We start from the raw sequence: 23,611 nt of genomic DNA, 5'->3' as shown, positions 1-23,611 counted from the left end.
TTATTTCAAACGTGCCACATACTCCTACCCATTTTTGTCGCCTACTTAGCTTTGTCGATTACACCTACATTACCGCCATCTGTTTGCTAAGCAATGACTTAAATTATGTCTTTTTATCGATTTTTGTCTGCATCAAATGTACTGAAAATCAATACATTGTTTTATTGAATTTCAAGTTTTATTTGAGTAAAATAAAACGACAGTTAAATCTGGAATACATGTTTAATAGAGTAAAAAAATATCACTAAATAATACGTTTTATATAAAAAGCTTAAATTCACAATCACATTACGGAAAAGTATTAAAGGGAAGTAAAACAGAATAAGTCACGAAAACGCGGACAAAAAAATATGTTAAAAAAAGAACCAATAAATCGACTTGCAGTTTGTGATATTTTATCTAAGACTTCTTTAATTTATTAATATTTTAAATTGAGACATCGATATTTATTTTAAAAAATTTGGGGTAACCTCGAAGTGCATGCGTATCATCAGTTTCCGGGGATGAAACACACCCTTAGAGGAAACCATCCTACATGTACATGAGTAATTTTTGAAATAATTCTTCTAACACAATCTAATATCGATGGATGTATGCTTAATTTATAAACACTTTTATAATCCTGGTATAGTAATCTATATGCACATTTCATATATTTACAAAAGAAAAACAAAATATTTAACAACATACTTCGGGATTTTTTTTTTCACAAATGATTAGTTTTTGAAAAAAGTCTAGAAACCGAAACTGGCAATACCTAAACGGGCTAAAACTACTCAACCAATATAAATAGAAAACTTGAGCCGATTTCATCCGAAACGTGTTAATTAGTTATAAATCATTGAAACGAAACCAAGCTGACAGAATCCAACTTATCAGAAGCCTAACCGCCTACATATATGTACACAATAGTCCAAACGGGGTTACAAGTAACCAGCAACAACTCAAGTATCTGATAGAGATCAGAAACGGCATTTTTTTAAATTTTTCATCGTAAATCAGCCATCTTAACTTCTAAAAATAAACCTTATTTGAATTAATCAGACCCGTGATAACTCTTCCAAACCTGTTAACTCGAGTAAGTAAATTAGTACATGTACAGTCTCAAAAAAACATCCACTCAAAGAGCTCCCTGCCTCGTTGTGTAACTAAGTCATATCAACCTCTACGTTTAGTACACAAGGCGATTAAATAGATGCCATTATAAAATACTCATAATAAACTCTGATATCCATATAAACACTTTTCTGAATTTCGATTTAATGCCTGTTTTCCATAAGACTATGGTACACGTGAGTAAAGGTCGGTCTCCACGCACAAAAGTCGCAACTTCTGGCACTGTAAACTTACCCAAAAAATATATCCAAGTTACAGCTTAATTGAAGTTGAATATCAGTCATACACGTAGAGTTAATTAATATCTATATCTACTTAAAACTAGGCTAACCGGACCGAACGTCTACGAAAACTCCACCTTTCGACAGCGAGACGTGTCGAAAAAGGAAGCTTAAACTGCGCAGTTACAAATAATGTTTATGACAATCGTTTACGCACGCGCAATACAGTGTCCCATCAGCGTAGCGAGGCACTCGGGAAGGAAACTAGTGACCGCTGGAGGGTAAGTACATCCATGTTACAGTCACCTGATCATGCGCCATATCACAGAATTTGCAGATCGAAACACACTTGCCATTATCGACAGATCTTACTTTTTTAACAGTTTTCCAAACAAACAGCCTAGTATTAGTCATTGGAGGGATTCCGATATTCTATAAACGTCAAAAGGGAACGATCAGCAATACACCGAACAGAAACTGACAATTAGTGACAACAAAGGCATAGGTGTGTGTTCAATGCGCAGTCAGGGTGCCAACGAACGAGGCAGCAGTGGATCAGGTGACTCACGACGTCAGCAGAGAGAAGTTTCCTCACCTCCTAAAGTGTAGGAGATGCTGTCTAATTTCTGGGCTAAATTTAGTCTCCAACATACTGGGTCGCTGGATAACGCCTCCAATAACTGCCAAAGAAAAGATTTGGTAAAAATCATGTAAGTACTTAAAACTTAAAGTGGTCTGAAGACAGGAATGGATAATTTATGATTATTAAGGTTTGTGCAAAATCTAGGAGAAGTGGTAAGATACTTGCTGCAAAACATTAAGTACTTACAGGTTCTCTGTATTTCGTGACATAAATATATAACTCTTTCAAAGCGGCCACACTATCGAACTCTTCTGCTTGTTGGGCGGAAAGTTGTTGCATCGCTGACCCCATTTCTTGATCTGTAATGACTGGCAACATTGCCACATCAGCGTAGAACTGAGACACCATATCACGGTATCTTGGGATGTCCTGAAAATTACATAAATTAGCTTCAAACTTACTTACAGTTACTATAATAACTTATTTGTCCTTAAGCGCAAAATAAAAAAAAACAAGTGCCAATGTAAAGTAATATGTACATTTTTTAAATTTTACTTCCACTGCAGAATTTAGAGCTTATATAAGTGTATATGATGTAACAAAGTGAAATGTCTTTCCAACAAAAAGACAGGGCAAGGGCAGTGTTGTCAGATTTTTTACAGTTACACAAATATATGTTTATCAATGTCACACAGTTGCTGACTGAGTATTTTTTTATTGAGTTCATACAATTAAGCATCTGAGCTACAATACAGAACAAGAAAAATGTTTAACAGTAGGAATAGTTGATTGGTGCAATTTGTCTCTAATTGGCCAAAGTCTTCTATTCTCCAAACTCAACAAGATCTGGTAAAGAAACTCATTTATTTTCCCGATAAAGTAGCTTCAAACTACAGTAATAATTCCCTATTAATGATGTAAACCAGGAAAATAGAGCCACTAATAAAAGAACGTAATGATTAGTAAAACTAGGTATTTAGTGGCACTCAATACAAATTTATTTGCGTAGTTCTTTAAATTTGTAATTCGGAAAGATGTACTTTCAAAACGATTTGCAACAAAGAAAAGAACTACATTTCTGTTAATTGTTATGAGAAATAAAAAGGTCGTCTAACAAATGTTTAGCACATACCGATTTCTTATGTCTTTTTTCAGCACATTTTTCGCACAAGTTGGTAAAGTAAGTAAACAAAAACTTACCTTAGCAAATAGAAGTTTATTAGATGGTGAATCCTTCCCCAATCGATGCTCAGTGGTAGAACAAGCGTCCATGAAAGTTTGCGCAATGACCGACAAACAAGAGTCCAATGTGTTAGTTTTATTAATATCAAAAATAAAGTCCGGATTCTTGATGAAATTCACCCAAAACCTCAATGGAAGACTATTCGATTTCCAGGCGTACACAACTTCAGGATCTTGAATTCCATGTTTCCTAGCTGCCTCATCCAATAGATCAAACAACCATTTTACAGCCGGCGGTAAAGCATCGTTCACTGTTAGAATTGTTAAGAAGAAGTCGTCCACAAACTTTTGTATTGTGCCTTTAGTGGAGAGTAGTCGAGTCAAAAATATCTCAGGAATAGCTTTGTGTGTCCTTTCGGAAGAAGCTCGGTTATTAGGGTAATGATGATCATCGATGGGTTTCAACAGGTGAAATACTTTAGGGTAGTTAGGAGCTTCAACGTCCCCGTTGGCGTGTGGTATTATGGGAGTTTGAGAGTTATTCAGGTACATGCTAGTCACGCAGTTGTGGCAGGGTTGTTTGCAGTTAGAGAAACTGTCGTTTTGTCGTGATATCAATGACATGACGGCGCTTTCTTTAACTCCATAATGAGCTAGGGTGTTTAGCTTTTTCCAGCCTCCTAGAGTTTTGCTAGTTAGGTCCTCATCTTGCAACGTTAAGTGTCCCCCTCGTCCATGTCTCCATTCTAAATTAAATAAAGCATGTTAATTACTTGTAAAAGTGCTTTTTTCCAAACTAACCTAAATCAACTTCGTGAATTGAAGGTCTCATGGAGAATGGGGTGTTTTTGAACAAAGCATCCAAAATTTTAGACTTCACTTGACTGATGGTATCAACGTCCAAAACTTTACACTGTATTTTCTCATCCAGGTCGTCCTGGACTATATGTAAAGTCTATGAAATAACAAACACTTATAGTTGTGTATTACAATAATTATCAGACAACTAAACTTACCACAGCACTGTGTTCTACATTTTCCCTAAGGAGCCGTTCTTCAGACAAAGAATACCGAGCATCGTGAGTAACAGCATCAACTAATCCTTTTTCAATTTGATGCTTGATAGCTTTAAATAACAAAAAGAGCGAAGATCCTGCATATTCTTTTAAATACTGGTACATGCACAGGGCCATCCAGTTAGTTAACATTTTTTCTACTACGCTTTCAGTACGGCGTAACATTAATTGTGGGTGCTTTGTATGTACAGATTTCTCAACTAATCTTAACAACAAACATTTTAGAATATCTGTTGCATATTCCATTTTATCCATTAACACCACCATTAACAACGATGCTACGTTAACCCTGTAATTATATGAGGTTGATTAGATGAGGCAAACTGCAACTACTAAAACAGTCTTACTTATTCCTAATATTGAACGATTTTTGATCTTCTAGAATTTCTATAAATGTTAAAATAAAATATTTATTATTTATTAATTGTTCGAACTGCATCATGGCGGCGTCGTAATTAGTCTTAGGTCCGTTTAGCCGCACCTAAAATATATGTAGTATTTTGACGCTGTCAATAATGATTAGATTTCTACTATTTACCTTCAGTGCACTTAAAATTGGATGATCACTGACGCCAGGAAAGAACACTTTCATAATGTAAGTAGTATGATCCAAAGTTGGAATTCCAGAATTCTCGAGGTCAGCTGTAAGATCCGTCATGTCTGTTTGTAATTCGGCAAAAGCTGCAAAAAAAGCTTCACGTTGACGTTGATGGTATGAATTAAACGCACTTCAAACTGACCTAATTTACACTCCGACCTGACGTTGCTCTCCAGAGTGTCCATTTGGATTTGTATCCGCTTATATTCTCGCTCCGCTTGGGTAGATTTTCTGCGGTACACAAAAAGCACGGCCACGAAGAAAAAAGCAAACAATATAATGCCAACGGCAATCAGAATAATGGCTTCCGGAGGAAAAGCAAAAGTTTTATACAAGTCGTATTTCAAATATCCTATTAGAAATCTGAGGTTTTTGCCCACCCGTACCACAACCAAAGGGAGATTCGCATCAGTCTGTAAAAAAATTATTTAATGCAGTTAAATATTTAAACGTATCTACAACTACAATAATACCTTTATGTTATTTTCATCAGTATCGTCAGGTTGCATTTCTGGAGGAGAGCAAACTAATTGTGTCATAGCTAAACTTGTCACGTTACATGGCTTATTGCCTATTGTAACTACCACATCAGTTTCGTCACTCGCTGCATTTAAATTCTCCCCTTCAATTACCAACGTATCACCCTTGTAAAGTTTGATCTCATTAGGAAACTGGATGAATTTCGGGTCTTCTACGTAGCGGATAGAAGAACGCATCAAGGGGAAATGTTTTTCCAAGTTACGAACCGACTGAACATTGTCCATTATAAACCCTATTTGCAACACCAATTCGGGCTCGTTCATCTGTGAACAAAAATATTCAAATTAAATGAGGCAACCAGAAATTCAATTGTAAAACTACCTTCATAGCAGCTGGCTTCCTTAAGCTCCGTTTTGGCCGAGTACTGGAGGTTCTAAATTCTTTATTAACAGCAGGACTAGGACACTGCATCTGGGTTGAACTCAATACAGTACAAATACTGCTGTTGACAGGAATGTTTAAATTCGCGTTTGAGAGAAAAACTTCCATTTCTGGCTTCTGTATACTGTCTAAGTTAGTTCCATGTACAAATATCATTCTTCCACCAGATACGAAGCTGTTCAAAGGCTTAATCTCCATTATAGTAGGATCTTGAGTATAGTTAAAAGGGTTCCCTTCCAAGGTTCGATTAGCACCATCAATACTTAAGGTTAATTTGGCAATATTTATAGGTTTAGAAGCTTTCGAAGTTATACAAGTAAGCCTTCCGCTCGATGCTTGCGTTAGATTAACAGTGCAAATGTGGTTGTCTAAATACGCTGTAATCTCTGATCCGATGTTCAAGTACTTTCCAGTGATCGCCACTAAAGTCCCTCCGCTTTGCGGACCTGTTGACGGATTAATGCCTGTTAATTTGATGTCCTGGTAACTAAACTCCACGGTTGATTTTGTGTAACCAGCTTCGTTTCCTACTATAATAGGGGCCGAATGTTCGGTTCTTGATGATCCACTCACGCACTGAATTCGAACCGAAACTTCGTAATTCACAAGCTTGCAAGGGACATCACCTATACGGATTTTGCCCTGGACATCTTCTCTTTTTAAGCCTAAGTTGCTACCTTCTATTGTCACTAGGGTACCTCCTTCGATAGGACCGCTAAGTGGCTTAATCTGGAATGGTCAGTCATTAAGTGAAAAATATTACATATTTAGATAATTAAGATTTAGTGTATAAATAAATATACGAAACTAGAGAACATTTTTTCCTTACCAGTAATTTAGTGAGATATAAAAGAATTTTCACCCAATATCTAGTAGTCAGCACTCGACTAGTTTATGCCTAATTTATTTTACTAAATTGTAATTATGAAAATAACCCTAAAATTCCTAGGTGGAGCAACGATGCTTATTAAGCATTTTCAGTGGAAATGTCCTATTAGGAAAGTATGAAAAAAAAAAATGTTGTCTTCAATAAAACCATATGTCTACCTTAAAGAAGATTATTTTTAAGATTTATATATTACATTTTTTAATAGCTCGGATTTTTGTCCCAGACCTCTTTAAGCTTCTTTGCCTTTGGAACCCCCAAATTTTGCATGCCAATATATTATAATCTGACCGTTACAAAGCTAAGATCAATGACAATACAAAAATTTAATATAAAAGTCAAAAACCATTATGAAAGCTGTATAGGCCATTTTATGCTTTATTTCTTCATTAATTTCGTTTAGTTTTCTGCTTTACCACTTAGTCCTTCCTTCCCTAACAATTTGCTTGCAGTTAGAGCAATTTATTGTTCTAACCTTAAATCTTAAACAAAAGGATGAAAGTTGACCAAGGATAGTCAACATCCCATTATCCTTAATAAGGTCTAAAATAATTTCCTGCCTAAACTGATTGTGTCTGGCAAACAATATCCTTATTAAGTAATGATTAATTATAGTATCCAGAAACACATGTCTTTTGACTAATTACAATAATGTGATGTGTGCTTATAAGTCAGTAAACAAATTTAAATGGGCTGATCGTTATCAACATTGATATGTCTGGAAATTGGCTTCAGCCATGCATACATCCCATACAAAAGTAATTTATTACTTTATAGACAAGTGCTTAACGTCTTTACTGAAACTAGATACCACTTAATTTGAAAATATCTTAAATTAACTTACCACATCGATCCTAGGACGTGGACATTCAATATGAGGCGTATGCAAACAAGTCTCTGCATACTGGCAGGAATTGCCACACCAGGTACACTGGTATTTAGAATTTCGAGTAACGCATAACGAACAGTCAGCATGTTCTCTGTGAGAACCCAATATATCACATTTGTATAAAATAACATTAATAGAATCTATATGGTGACTTCTGTTCCATACTACTTTAACACTAGCTTCGTGTTCACCTTCGTTGGCCTCATATGAATACTAGTAATAAAATATGGTTAAAAATTAGGTAAATTATAGAATATAGGGAACACTTACAGTCGTTTTATCACATACAATGTATTTATCAGCATCAACTCTTGCAGGAACTAACATAGTAGCACCTTCTATAACTACTATACACTGAAAACCAAAGTGGCCCGCTTGTGGATGTGGTAAATTTCTCACTTCAAACACAATTTCTTTCAAAACATTATTGGGAAGTAATATCACATCACGTTTTTTAAATTGAGGGCAGTACGCGTAACCATGATTAGGCAGTATATCTGGATTCTACAAAACACCAAAAGTTACACATTTAATCTGCAAAAAGTAGACTGTTATGTATACTTACATTTTCTCCACTGATGACGTTTCGTTGACAATTGGATATATTATGAGTGCAGCGATTCTCGTAAACACACCAATTACAAGCCCATTTGGATCTAACGCATTCACCACAAGTATTATGCCTCTCGCAGTCGTAATAGGCGAAGTTCCTAGAGACAAAGTCCTTGTTGGTTTCTGATGAACGAACACTTAAAGGAACCAAAATATGATCCATTTTGGCAGGAATTTTTGGCCGTCTGCTAATGTCCGGCGTTGGACAACTAAGTCCAAAATCAGTAACTTGTGCGTCAATTGGATCGGATGATCCAAAGACACACTTATATTTTGCGCCATAGGGTAGTTCAGGAAGGGTTCTTATAGTTAATCGGACGGTTGTCATTTGATTGATAGGGATGCGTTCTGGTTGGACTTGTTCAAAATCTATACACTGCTGACCAGTACCCAAAGATAACCATCGAGGAGCACTGTGAGAGGCTTTTTGGCACGCACTCCGGACAGTACATCTAGAAAAAAAAAGTGAACCTAAAACACCCAAAATTGATAAACTCAACATACAAAGTAAACCCGCGTCCCTAATTATCGGTAATTAATTTAAATATTATACTGATGAAACATAATAAGGTATTTAAAATTATAATAGGACGATATCGGATGACTGCATAAAAAGCTTCACTTCCTTTAATTAGGACCCATGATGTGTCCATGATTGATGATGACACGGTACAAGCCGCTTAAAACTTCAAAATAAACAAAACCGAGATTGCTTTAAAAAAAAAGAGAATATTATTAGCTGCCTACGGTCCTACGGTAAGCCAAACAAAGATTCTCTCATAAATTAAAATGGAAATTCTTATCTCCTATCATCCCTGAAGTTAATTAAACTATTTGCTTACCGTTTCTCTAAAGAACACCAACCACAATAAGGATCCTTCGATTCCAAACAAGCCGAGCAATTAGTGTACGTACTGCAGTGTTCCACGTTTATTTTAGACACCTGGAATGGAAATAGACAATAGGAAACAGCTGGGAAAATGTAGCTGATAAATCGAAGTTTATTAACACAAAGTGCATTTTTATGTTCAGATCGCGCCGTCAAATCACGATTCGACATAAGATACTAAGTTAATAGGATTAAACCGCCTTTTAGATGTACATGTTTTTCGTTTCGGTGATTCGCTCAAATCAATTAAATCCCTTGAAAACCGTCAGAAAATGGTGTTGGAAAATGAAAAAAACCTGTTGATTCAAAATCGGATATCCTCTCAGACCGTTTGTTCTTGTTAAACACTAGAATGGATTAAAGTAAAAAACGCAGGTTTTATATAATTTTTATTGCTTTCTTTTGTTAGCATTGCGATTTTACACAATATGTCAACAAAGGTATGCTAAGATATATTTTTTTTTTGTAAACGCCATTTTCAAAAATGTTACTTGGTGCATTAAACCAGTTTCAAGAATCAATACAGAAAATTGCTGATAATTATATTTTTTAATTGCTATTTTTTAGCCTCTTTCGGTTAGATTATACCGCCGGAAACAAAGAGAGGTTGTCAAGTCCTTTTTTCAACCATCTTTTTTCCTAATTTCAAATATCCTCCCGCTATGCCAATGAAATTACCTCTAATTGCATCACCTTTCCAACGCTAAAAATCTTTAACAATTTTGTTTCTGGCAAATCCTAGAAAATTACTAGAAGTCAAAACTGTCGTCAGTTTTGTATTTCCTTATAAAACAAACAAATTGGCAACCTTGTAATTTTAAAAAGCTTCTAAAATGTCTAGGCGATTAATTTATAACCTATTGTTTGTGATATTTAACCGATTTTGAATCTGTCCCAGGTATCTTGTAACTATTAAAGCGACAAAATAAACAAGGTGCAATATCAGAAACCTAAAAAGGGTATTTTACCTTAGAACTTGATAACACATAAAGGTAATCTCCAGTAGATGACAGGGTGGTGTCAGGTAAAATAGGATTTCCGGCATCAACTAACACTTGTTCATATTCCGGCGGTGATGGACCATTCAATAGAACTTTCTTAATGTAACCATCTGTGGTACCCAAAAAAGCCATCACGTGTTTTCCAGTGGAGGCGGTGGCTACGGCTGATAAAGATATATTTGGAAAAACCAAAGCGGCGTTGGTGGAAATTGGTGTTACGCCACTGATCTTCAATCCTACATCACCACAAAAACTGGCTATGTTGCCAGCTGATCCTCCTGCTGGACATTTACCGTCCAGGACAGGACCTGATATATAACCCATGTTTCTGGAAAAAGAACAGTTTGTTAACTTAACACCTACATCTGTAGCCAACTAGATTATAATAAAACCTAACAAAAAAACAGAAATTGACTAAATCAGGTTTTTACCGTTTATACAATTCTCCTGCCTTATAGCGTGTATAAGTCCATTATTATTATATCATATTATACTGGGACAGTCACCATGCTTTGTATTCTATTATCATATATCAACATAACTATTATGTAAATATGAAAATGGCATAGTTGAAAAGTTAGAACTTGAAAAAGTAAAATCTTATTTCAGCTTTAATTAGAGTGGAAATTACAAAGTTTAAATGTTTCACCTTCTCACATTACCTGTTTAAACATTCCCTAAAAGTTATATACGTAACAATAATTGTCTGAAAGTCTTAAATTGTAAATACTTAGCACTGTCAACCTCGTAGTTTTCTTGAACCTTTGTAACATTTCGTCTTTTGAAAAGTTAATGAATCTACACTTAGAAAATGGGAGCCAAATGGATTTATGTGCCTTTTCTTAGTTTCCCTCTTCCCAGTGCTACGTCCTGCCCATTTTCTCAGTGTAGATTTAGCAAGCTTTAAAGGTAAAATCAACTTTTGCAGTAAAATGAAATATTGTTGTTAAACTATGCTAATTTTTAGGGTTTAATCTAATAAAGTATAGATGACAGAGTAAAGTGATGATATTTGTCGCACCCGTATTTCACGATGTTTAAAAAGGGACAATACAGGGTTAATCACGCAACTTGCTCGTTAAAACTTTTCTAGGTTAGGTTAGGTTATATTGAGCGTAAACTTCAAAATTTGAGACTTAATTTGCAGTCTACTTTTAGTCTGTGTGTTGTTTTACATTTTCTTTAGGGTTGTAAAAACATGTTTCAGCTATGACATATTTTAAAAAGTGCTTTGTTGTAGGTTGGCATAATTCGAGATATGACATGACCATCAAGAGTAAAACCAACAAGATAGTAAACTATATCCAGTGATAAAGTCCCTCATTAAAGGTAAGACAATTCTTAACTGTATTTGGATTATTAGTTTAAGTAACAGTTTGATAAACCAATTTTAAACAAAAGAGAAAACAAATATTTTGGAAATTGACTTACCTATACTTAACACTGCCATTAAAACACATATGTATATTCTCTATAAACTTGTTCTCGATATCTCGAAGAGAAAAAATACAAAGAGCAGAATGATTCTGTGGTTCGTTGGTGATCCCTTTCGCAGGCCTAAAAGCGGCAATCAAAACTGGAGAGTTAACTTCAATGCCCATAGCATCAGCTAGTTCATCTCCAGCTAACGTAACCTTAGCGTCCTGCACTAGATTGTACTTTTCATCACCATCCACGCACTGTAATGTCACTTCAGTGTAACTGTCGTAATTAGGGTCATTAATGCAAGTTCTAGCTAATCGCGACACATATCCTTGCTCTTCCTGTCCAGGAAGATGAGACTGTTTTTGCACTATCACGAAGTAAGCGTAATCACTAGCGTTGAAGCCGTATACGTATTGAATGATGAAATGGTCCCTATACTTGACGTCAATCTGAACCATTGATTGTTTACTGAAGGAATCTTCGGCATATTCCATGCTATCCAAGTCTCTACTAGCGATCGCTGGAACGTCGTGTCGATATTCGCCTTGGTTGGTAAAAGTCGTTCCCACGTAAAGGATATTCGATCGAGTCCAGGCATTGTAACTTTTAGGGCCTATAAAAGCGTAAGTTGAGGCATTCGCGTCATTAGCGGCCACGCTTCGTGGAATAAACTTTGCTTCCGCACTAATATTGCTAAGACGGTACTTAGAACAAGCGCCCTGATGTAAAGACCCGCACATAATTAAACTTCGTGACTCTGGTTCCACAAGAAGCACTTTATTGTAATTATCCATAAGGGAAACAGGTATATCTCGCGTACAACCTGTAGCATGGCAAAGGGGGCTGTCATTTTTGGGACCTGTTATCACGAAGTGCTCTAAGTTCAAATTGGGGTCCAGCTGTAGAAGCACGTTTACACCTGTAAGTAGATATAGATAGGTCGGTTTTAGCGTAATTTTATGCAACAGTTTACTAGTATGTAATTACGCAAATTGTGGCATTAAATACAATGAGGGGCAAATGCATGGAATATAAATGTATTTAAAAATCAGGTATTTTGATGTTTGATGGACTGATATAAAAAAAACTGTCATCTAAGACAGACGTTCAATCGATTGACTGGAAACTCACTCTGTGTTTTCTATGAGAAGAAATACTTAACTAAATGGCTCATTTATCAGAAACGCAGTGGATAGAAATTCTAATTTATTAAGACCCGGTGACAAAGCTAGAACACAGCAAGAAATCCGTGACATATTCAATAACAAGCTAGATAACAAGTATCCAGGCTGTCTAATCAATCAAGCCACTATAAGAAAATCTGCCATGAAATTTCGAGATTCCAGTTTTACGAGTGCAGTTGTGGAAATTTTATATTTTAAATAAACAAATTTACCGATGATTTTCATTTAGACATTATGTAATGAGATAAGTAGAACTGTTGAAGGTATACAGATTGTTACATAAAAACACAAAAAAACCGCAACTATAAAAGGGTTCTAAAATGTATTTTAAACATCTGCCGTCCAATGTATATCCACTTTAGTGTTGAATTCCGTTTAAATAAATGATCGTATTATCGATTAAAGGTGTTGTAAGTAAATTATAATCAGAAAGCTATTACATTTTCATAGCATTCCCGCACCCCCTTCAAATAAATAATACGATCACAAGTTTTCCAGTGCCGGCGTTTAGGTGAGGACTGAACCAACTTACAAGGATAAATCGTATGTTCTTACCTGCAACGTAAATCCTGCGTGTCTTGTGATCAATAGCCATGTGAGACAGGCGGAGTGAAGGTTCACCAGCACGAGGGTACTGAGCCAAGAGGGCACCGGCGCCGACCAGTGGTGGCTTAAGTCCGGTTGGCCCCCTTGGCAGCCCCGCAGCCAGACACAGCCAGGCCGCTGCTGCCAGTCCCACACCCCACAGTCCTACCATACCCGCGGGTCACTTATTGGCGGTGGCCTGAGAGCAGGCATGCCCATCAGCAGGCCTCTCCACGCCTTAGCGCAGGCGCACATCACTAAAACATAACCATATTCAAATTTAGTATTAGTTCTCATAACATGTGTCTAAGTATAATAAATAAGTCACTACTAATACACAGTAATATTGCACCTCTAAAATAACTAATCTCTTGATTGTAAACCATTCTCCGACGTGAGAAAATGTACCCTCATGATTTAGTAAACAAGCTAATTCATAGTGAAAATCTACTAACCAGTATTTACGGTTCCTTTCGCCACCCTGGGAATAATTTTCCTTAATATACTTCTGAACTTATTTTAGGGTCTTAAATCAATGACTAAATTCATAAAGTGTGAAATGTCCCAAATGTCGAGGCAATATAAATGTTTATTTATTGGCATTGTAAATAAAATCGGCTAAGCTAAGGGTCCGTCATTAAATTGAATTTGCTTCAACTTCCGCTACAAAGTTACCCAATAACAAAGTATTATATAACGAAGTTATACAACGTTATTGCATCCTGTTAACTCTCTTAATATCTGCGGCAATAATATTTTATGGTGGGTTTACTAGGAAGGGCAGTTCGAAAGGTGGGTATTAGTTTTTACCTGCTGGGTTCCGAAAACTATAGCAGTGGGAATTAGGGTCGCCAGTAAGGTCGTAACCATCCGATTAGGAGAGCTGTAAGTTAACATTCAAATCGGGGTCATTATTTTTCAGGTCGTATATATGCGGTTGATCAACCTTGGCAACTTCTGCCCAGTCAATTTAAAAACTTCCAACCAGAAAACTTTCCAGAAACAGTTTAACGTCTCTAAGATATTTGCAAAACAAATTATTTTGGACAAGATAAACGAAAATACATTGCTTTAAACACAACTCGGATTGGACCGTTCTCGTTTTAGTCAAAAGATGTTACCAAACATTCATCATGTCCAACTTCATTATTTATTAGTTAAAAAGCTCAAAAACATTCCGTGCATTTGACGCTTTAAAATATTCTAAGAAAATACCGTTGTCAATAATCATTAACACTAGCTGAGAGAATCTACACAAATTGGCGTGGAAATTGTATTCCCAACTGGGACATTAAGTTATATTAAGCATTAACCAAAGAGGGCAGAATTATAAATTTTCAAGCTCCCACTAATTAACTGAGTTGCTTTATTGCCAATTTTCCAAGATTGTTTCCGATACCCTATGACCCAAACCCTAGATGCCTTTTCCAGTTGGACGGGCTTCCGGGACGACAGAATAGATATACCGCTAGTATTTGTTGCAATTAATAACATTGAATTGTTTTAAAAGTAAGATGGTATTAAAGTTTGTTGAAACGACACGTTGAATTGTCAGATTTACTCTGAACTGTGAAAAATGTGATTGTTTGATATTTACAGCATCTCGAACTGGAGTAATGACGCGTTATGGACATACTCCATTATCATAGTCCCTTTTGAGATAAAGTGATAGATTGAAATGAGATTTTCCAAACTTCCATTGGCCGGCACTTTAAACTTTGAGCCAAGATAGGATCTTTCTTAACTAGACTCAAGTCCACTGGTATAGTAAGGATTGCTTTATTGATTACAACCCGTACCTATATATCTTTGCCCTTGTCTTGTTAAGACACAAGTTTACTTCAATTTCAATTGTCAGGCTGACTTAAAACCAGTTATTCAATTTATTCTATTCTTAAACATCTATCATTTACAGAAGTAAGAATATAACTAACTATTAAGGTTGACAAATGTACACGTTGCAAGGCCCTTCACAAACAGATTTTAAGATGCTAAAAATATCTATATCTGTCTGCTTAGAAATATAGCACTGAATATGAAATCTTTCACATATTTTAAGTAGGTAACATCAAATTTTAGACGTTAATTTGATTGCAGTACAAGTGGAAAAGTTTAGATTACAAGCTGAAAGTTTCAGTATAATTACTGAGATAATTAAAGTTAATGTAAACGGATGTTTTCGACATGCTTTTAAGCTTATACTGAAATATTACAAGAAAATTGTCGCCTATAGAGTAAAGAACAATTTTTAACTAAAAAGCCAAGTTAAATTTTCCTCTACAATTTGGTATCGTTTTACCTCATTGGGTTTCACTTTGATATTCTAATACAATTCTAACTTCGTTCACCTGAGTGTAATTGAGGAGGCTAATTCAGGTGTTCATAACGAGATATTGCGTTCCACTTTGTATTTCAAATTTGAATTAAACTTTTGTCTCAGTGCAGTAACTGAAGATGGATGTTCAAAGATTAAACATAAAGGTTAGCTGAAAAGGCAAATTCTTGATAAATGATGCAAATACACTAAGACGTTGAAGCACTCAAAGCAAGGGCTTATAATTAATAATTTGAAAGTATTTAGTATGTGAGCTAATTTAAAATAAACCAATTTTTATTTGTCAAGAGTTCCGGTAGGAAAACTAGAAATAGTGCAAGGAAATGCATAATGCTGACATTTATGACACTATACATACGCTACAAATGGATATTTTATGAAATCCTGAAATAGAACATTATACGGTAGTAAATAAAAGAAAATGATATTTGATTTTGCAGTGAATGAGATTAATACCCAACTAAATAGATAAATAGGGGGAAGAGAATAAAAGAAATATAGTGAGTGTAAACAAAATGACTATGCGAAACTGCTTGTTACATTGTTGGGATTAGGCCATGGTATTACAATGGAGGTAAATAAATAATTTTGGTAGTTGGTTAGAAATAAAATAGAGCCACTTAGAGCTGAAAAAAATGTCAGATATTAAAAAATGGGGCTTAATTTAACCTGGGATACAAACTTGAGTTGCACTTCACTGGTTATTTCTAAACAAATAAATAGCCACGCATTTCTTGTCTTGTCTGATACAAAAGACAAGACAAGCCACTGCCATTTGCAGCAAAACGTGTTTTGCCAGTCTATGTTTATCATCAGTTTGGTAGAATTGGCTTAACCCTCTAATGATAGAAAAATATATGAGGATGGAGAACATGAAAATATACTGGAAGTGTAATTAACAATAGAGAATTTTTGGAACAAACCAGGATGACTTCACTTCAAACTATAATCAAAGTTAAAAGCATTTCAACGTTAATGAAAATGTTGCTAATATGCCTGAAGTTCATAGTTCGCGTCATTTTAGTTTTCAATATATGCATTAACATAATATCAAAGAGCTTTCTATATTACTATCGTAATTAGTAACCTGATTGGAGCGCTCCAAATATTTTGGATGTTACGTTTATTGTCCCAGGTTTGTAATAAACGCCTGCCAAACTATGTCGGATCTCGATAAAGCATTTGTAGAATTCAAAACCCACACTTAAGTGTTACCCAAAGTGAAATTAAAAAACTTACTCTTGCGAGAAACTATGAGAACAAAGTACCGAAATCGAAACAAAACATTTTCTTAGCTAACATAAATTTCCCTCGACAGGAACTCTACAAATAAACTTTGCAGCGCAATTACTTTTAGTACTAATCTACTTCATCATAGAAGCTCAGGCCAAGTGAAATTAACTGAGCTTCTTGAAAAGCTGTAATAACATAGAAAAAAAAAGTGCATCCATAATTCAGTTACCTTAGGGTGTTTTTAGTGTTCACAAAGAATTAGATACATTACATCTTTATATACTAAAAAATATAAGTTAATAGTTTGTAATTCCAACGTAGGATAATATTGATACAAGACACCGCATCACATTTTATTAAATTACACTAGGGCCTGAATACTTTAACAAAAAAGAACACGAGCTTTTTAAAGAAATTTGAAACTTGAGGCAATATTAACCTGAGCTAAAAGAGCAAACACATGGCAGTGGTATTCCGTCGAAGAAAATCACAGCACGCACTTTCTCTCTAACTCCGCTTTAGAGCCACGACGAACGAACTCGAATTGACAGCACAATGGCGCATCGGCACAAAGCTCCTTCGGTCTTTCAAAGCTCGAATACAACTAATTCATCAGGTGTGTTAGTCTTATCGTGATGTTGTGCGTGGGGCGACGCGCCGTCGCCCCAACGACCACGTGTACAGCGCCGTGCCGACCGCCCCCCCTTCTGATGCAACCCTCCGAGGGATTCAGGGTTGAAACAGGAATGTTTTAGTACAGGGAGTCAAGTAAACTCCAACATTATTGTATTTGAGCAGTTGTACTTTAGTACAATACTTGTAGCCTGCAAAAGGTCGCCATCAGAACGATCGTCGATGGTGAAATAGCAATTCTGCATCCAAATGAGCCTTAAGGGAGCCAGAGGGAAGATTCTCGCTATGTGAAAGTCTATAAAATTGCAATTGACCAATGCAGTCTCGGGTGACCGTAATATCGTAAATATCAGTAATTCGATAACTGAGCCGGCCTTCTAAATTGTACATATTCCGAGAATTATAACGATGATTGGACCCACGTTATTTTGATTAAAAAAAGACCATTATTTGGATGGAAGACACACTATGAAAAACAACAAGACATTACGTTTTAACGAGTCCCGGACAATGTAATTCCTGCAGTAACCCAGTAAAACTGCAACTCAATGAAGCAGAAAGCGGCTTTTAAAATTCAAAAGACAGAACAGGAACGAACAAAACACATAAGGTTAAAAGTAAATTAGAGCAACTTTGGAACTTAAAATAAAATTATTCTTTCAACTTTGAGGACACTGCGCCAACTTGTAATTACTATGGATGACTTCACATTGGGGTACTTGTCGGAGCATATGCATTAAATGTCTTTTCTATTCGCAAAACTTTCAACTTTTGCGAATACAAAGGATAATTTTAAGCACTGAAACTGAAAATCTGTCGGTTGGACCGCATTGCAGGAACGTTCGAAAAAGCTTTAAAATAATCTCGTAGTTGACGTTGCTGTTACAAATTACGGAGCTCACGTAAAAGTTTAACATGTTCACGGTAAAGAGTCGGTATTTAACCTGTTCGTTAAAAATAGCCTTTTTGTAAATTAACAATTATAACGCTCTTCTAGTTCATGCTTTTTTCCTGTCACTCAGAAAGAAGATTTAGTGATGGATTTTAAAAAATTACACCAATCCATCCATACAGTTATCTCCTTAAACTCCCCATCAAAACTTAGAATTAGAGGCAAAAAGTCTTCTGAACCAATATCAGTTACAACCTTTATGGTTCCGTGGTCGAACAACGCGAAGAAAAACCAGGATGATGAGAAACATTACCCTCAGGCTATAGAAAAACTTTAAACGAAGCACCTGGAGCAACTATTGTGGGTATTTAAACATCCCTATTAAAAAAAACACAATTCCACCACAACAACAATATCACAATCATATAACTTTTGTGAACTAAAATTAGCCCCAGCTTGTAGGCCATATAAAACATAAACTTTTCATATTCATACCAATATTACCTTAACTTCAAATGACATCTAAACTAAATATGAAAATTAGAGAAAATTACTATAAAACTTTAATGAAAGCAACGAATTGCTCTGAATTAATGTTTTACATAGTTAAAATAGGAGCTCATCAGTTGCCTGAAACTGTTGAACGCTGCTCAATATTGCAACACATTGTTAAATATATTACGACCATGCCAGGTTGCCTTAAAACTAGTGACACATTGAGCACTTGATCGTACAAAATAAAATAATTATTACAGCCTGAAGTGGAAAGTTTTTTGTCAGTTCGACCAAGTTATGTAAATATGTACTGCAAAGTGCCAAGTCTAGTTTTTTACTATTTGCAGTACAAAAACTTTTAATATGTGAGCAGCAGGATCCATTCTAAATAAATTGTTACTTGACTGAAATGGTATAAATTCAATGGAACAAATTAAAACACGGAAGGAGGTTGAATAGAGTGAAAACAATGCTGCCAATTGAGTGTTTAAAGTTTGTTTTGCTGCTTACACGTCTATGATTAAACCGAGTGAACCAGTCTCTTTTATGTGCATATAAACCATCTCGGGTATCCATTATGGCGAATATAACGAAGTATTATTTGGTCTCATAATTAGTAGAGTAAAGCTGGCATGTCATCGTGATTCCGGGCACATGTATGAGCGACAAAACCTCGCGGTACGCCATTGTAATATAATAATAAAGCTCATCAAGTTTTTTTTGTAAAGAAATGCAATTTGCCGCGAAAACAAAGCCGTAGCGACCTAATAAAATAAATAGTGAAATTTAAACTGCCAGTCTCACAGAAGGATTTTTGACAGCAGGTCGCTGAAGTTAGCAGCCAGATCTGGTTTCGGGCTATTCATGCTAATTTAAAGCAGGACAAAGAGGCTCCTTTCAATTTAACGGGAGTAAGACAAAAATACCTCTATTTGTTGTTGGTGTAGCCGGGAACTTGAAGGGTAAACACGAAACTTTTTCTTTGCAAAATATGAGATGAATACAGAGTAGATTTGTCAAGGGACATTCCACTTTAGGACGGAAATTAGTGTTGGCTCATCAACAAGTCAAATATGACAGGCCTTTTAATCTTCTGCAGAAAACTTTAATTTCAAATAATTAATTGTACATTTGGTTTGTCTCCCAAAAGTTACGGACAGTCCAACATCTTACTTTCCCAAGTTGTTCCCAAGCACAGCTTGTCTTCTATGATTTATCAAACTTGATTTTATTAAGGTTAAAAATTAGTCAACAAAATGGCTTATCAGGAATTAAACACCACTTGCCGATGGTTGTGGGAATCAGTAGGATATGACTTACCCCATAGTTGGCGGCAATAAAATTAATTAAGCGGGAAGATTTATGACCACTTTTTAAACCAGACTTAAATCCGGGCGGATATTCATCTAAACTTACACACTTCCTTTAGCGAAATTATAATTGATAGAGAAACCTTTAAAATTGCTACAAAAATACCAACTGGAGGGTAATTAATATCGCAGGTAGCACTTGCCGCCTGCTCCTGTAAAAAAATAGGGAAATAAATCGATCCCGTGGTGTAAATAAAGAGATTGTATCGGGGGAAGAGCTTTTAATTTGTTAATGTACTACGCGTTACGGTGAATTCGTGAAACGTCGCAGGTTGATGTTGATGGGAAGATGAATAACCTCAGCATCCGATAACAACGACACAACACCATGAAATGCAGGAGACTTATTTTTGTTGCTCTTCGTTTAGACGCTTTGTTGCCATTGTGCCCTGACATTTTCGTCGCTAATGGACAAATTTGTTGTTTGGATAATGGATTTAAAAATTTCGTTTGACATTTACAATAATGCGTTGGTAACTGAACAAACTAAATTTTCTCCAGATATGGAACATCACAGAATACCTTTCTGCCCAGAAAGTTGTAGATAAACAACTTCAGAAAATCATTTCTAAATTCTTACCTCAACTGGAATGGAAAAATATGAAATAACTCCAGAAAAGATTGGGGGATAAAATATAAAAATTTTCGCAAGTGAATTCTTCATTTCATCAGTTCTACATTATTTATTCTGAACATATTTTAATATACTGCCATTGTATGAAATAGTATTTAATTAGTTGATTAAAAAATGTAATAAGAAGAATTCCTAATTGTTAAGTTATTCAAGGTGCATGCTATACATTTCCCACATGCATATTCATAGCAGCGACAATTAGTACGTTTTTGGGATAGTCGTGAAGGGTTTCTAATTTTTATCAGCCGAAAAAAAGAGGTGATTCTACGTGATCAGAAGTTAAATTCGGTCAGAATTAACTTAATGCAAATTTTATAACGGCCGATGCACGCTATATCGGTTTAAAGACAACAAAGGAATATTCAATGATTTTGCGTACCCTTTTTTTAGCGGAGGGATCACTATTGAAAAATTACTGGATCATTTATCATCATTTATCATTATTCAATAAAACAAATCGAGCAAGCAAAAGCCCCACTGCTGGGTAGGTGTGTAAAAACGGATGTTGCTTCAGTTACAGTTTCAGCCTAACACATATTATTCATTGGGGATTTTCTACGTTCCTGCTTGTCCACGCCATGAAAAAGATATTTCTGTTCGTTCCAGTAATTTTTTTAATAGAAATTTAGAATGATTTATGCTGCATATGAAATCAATAAGTCCTTACCACACTCATGTAAACAGATATTGTTTTGGAAACGTCATTCTAACGTTGAAAAAATACATTCGCATAGCACTGTCATTCATTGCAAATTAAAGTCAGCGATCTGCGAAACATGACAATAACAGTTGTTTGAACTGGTCAAGGCACTAATTAAAAATCAACACCCTTTCCAGGAAAAAGCAAACATTCCCGTCCAGGTTATCGATTTGTTGTTTTTCTATTTTTGTTATATTCTAATAATCGCGTCATTGTGTGCTCCTCTTCGATTTTTGTTTGAAATGTATATTTGGTAGCGATACACAATGCATTAACTTATTGTTTCACAATAAACCTTTTCAACACTATTTTATTGTCCTATATTTAGATTGTTTAGCACAGTAGTGGTAAACAACAACGTATTTAAGTTAAGGGATATACCACCTTAAAAAACACATTCAAACCTAACCTAAAAGAGCATTGGGTTTCTCAGCAACATTTTTGCTTTGATTTATAAGATGCTATTATAATGGAAGAAAACGCTTTACGTAACATATCTGAGAAACATCCACAGTAAAGCAAACCATATATAATAAAACAACATCTTACACGTCAAAAGATCTTTACAATTTGCATTGAAAGTAAAAATACATACAAATGAATGAGTACATATACATTGCCGTTTTACTGAGACGTTCCAGTAAGCTGGTTTAAGCCATCGCGTTTCGATCCTGTTTCAATTGTAAAGTTTGAACTTGGCAACATCATTTCAAGCGTATTTATAAATCTTTTTTCCGAAAAGAGATGTTATGAAATAAAATGAGGTACTCTAACAGAATCCAACATCACTACGCTTCAAATCCGCTCGTATGCTTTAGGAGCAATTTTTCCTTTGACTATTCAAGTAAAGTGATGGAGGTAACAAATTGTCTTGCAAAAGATTAAATATTATAAAACCCTTTTATGGAGTATACTGTATACTCCTATTGTCAAACTGCACATTATCAATGAGAACGGGCCAGAATCACAATTTTACATTGATTGCTGACCATAAACAAAATTATTATAGCAAATCTCATTATAGGTTTATTTCAAATGCATTTTAACCTCATCAATATGATTTTTAGACATAGAAACATATCGATATAATCCAGTGAGGATCAGTTGTAAAGGCTATAATTAAACAGCAATCCATAATATGTCAATGTTTGATTGCAGATTGAACTGATGATAATTGACAGTGTTGAGAGTTTGACTGCGTAAATTGACACTTAGAGCTTTAGTTTTAGACAATTTAAATGTATATCAGTACGGTTCAATTTTGCTTCGGATCATTGTTTGCTAAAATGGTAAATATCGTGAGAGCGTGAATCGTTTTATTTATCTCACCATTATTTGTTACAATAGTAAACCTCGTTAAGAGAGTGTCTAGTTTCAAAGTAAAATCGCCCTTATTAACATGATTTTTGTAAAATTTAACTGTCAATTTTGTTGAGTTATAACAACAAGTGCAATAAATTAGTTTTATATTTTTAAATAATTTAATATTAATAAGAAACAAGTTCATTTGTTTCAGGCAAAGTCAATCTCATTGTTAATTTTTAGTGACTTTAAACTTTAAACTTCAGAATGACGATCCTAGACCTCTCTCAAAGAGTTGACTGTTTAAATTGACCCTTAACCAAGTATAATATTGACTTCAATTTTAACAAACAAAGTGGATGTCCATAAGGTTCAATTTAGTTTCTCATCACTGTTTGTTACAATGGTAAATCTTGTAAAGCAGTGATACCTTTCAAGGTAAATTCGACTTAATTGATATACGTTTATAAAGTTTATTTTATGCACCTCATATCATGTTTCCTATTCAAAGAATTATCTCCTTTAGTTATTTGACTATAAATATTTTACCAATTGTGACTCTTATAAAAAAACTAACACTAAATTAATTTTTGAATTGGGTTTAGATTAAAACATATTTTACAGTTAAAGTAAAAAACGTAAACTGGTTCATCAGCTAACCCAGAACAAAAATATAAGAGCTCTAGTAAATTAAATTTAAAATTATTTTTTACTAATTGCCCAAAAGAAAATTTAATTTTATTAATTTGCATATGCTTCTTCATATGGTTTCTTCCTTTTTTCAGAATATTGAGCAGACCTGAAGATGTCCGCAGACAGATCAGTTTTTCTACATTCCAATCAGCAAAC

General features: G+C 35.1%; 1 protein-coding gene across 1 annotated transcript in view; it reads right to left on the bottom strand.

Moving 5' to 3' along the window:
• Positions 1 to 203: 203 nt before the first annotated feature.
• PlexB (plexin B) overlaps positions 204 to 23,611 on the bottom strand; it is a 77,277-nt gene continuing 53,869 nt past the window's right edge. Inside the window, exons 4-20 of the mRNA XM_081994779.1 lie at positions 13,139 to 13,425; positions 11,406 to 12,318; positions 9,942 to 10,302; positions 8,927 to 9,027; positions 8,038 to 8,536; positions 7,743 to 7,976; positions 7,428 to 7,685; positions 5,638 to 6,426; positions 5,250 to 5,579; positions 4,919 to 5,189; positions 4,717 to 4,859; positions 4,526 to 4,659; positions 4,119 to 4,467; positions 3,904 to 4,057; positions 3,121 to 3,848; positions 2,167 to 2,349; positions 204 to 2,017 (exon numbers count right to left, since the gene is read on the bottom strand). Coding sequence (XP_081850905.1) covers positions 1,910 to 2,017; positions 2,167 to 2,349; positions 3,121 to 3,848; positions 3,904 to 4,057; positions 4,119 to 4,467; positions 4,526 to 4,659; positions 4,717 to 4,859; positions 4,919 to 5,189; positions 5,250 to 5,579; positions 5,638 to 6,426; positions 7,428 to 7,685; positions 7,743 to 7,976; positions 8,038 to 8,536; positions 8,927 to 9,027; positions 9,942 to 10,302; positions 11,406 to 12,318; positions 13,139 to 13,340 — 5,757 coding nt within the window. The 5' untranslated portion in view covers positions 13,341 to 13,425 and the 3' untranslated portion in view covers positions 204 to 1,909. The remainder of the gene's footprint in view (positions 2,018 to 2,166; positions 2,350 to 3,120; positions 3,849 to 3,903; positions 4,058 to 4,118; positions 4,468 to 4,525; positions 4,660 to 4,716; positions 4,860 to 4,918; positions 5,190 to 5,249; positions 5,580 to 5,637; positions 6,427 to 7,427; positions 7,686 to 7,742; positions 7,977 to 8,037; positions 8,537 to 8,926; positions 9,028 to 9,941; positions 10,303 to 11,405; positions 12,319 to 13,138; positions 13,426 to 23,611) is intronic.

The sequence above is a fragment of the Ips typographus genome, linkage group LG16 (assembly GCF_016097725.1).
Source record: "Ips typographus isolate SLU linkage group LG16, UJ_Ityp_2.0, whole genome shotgun sequence".
Taxonomy (NCBI): Eukaryota; Metazoa; Arthropoda; class Insecta; order Coleoptera; family Curculionidae; genus Ips; species Ips typographus.
Note: the sequence above shows the minus strand (reverse complement) of the source record. Positions and strands in the feature narration are given on the sequence as shown.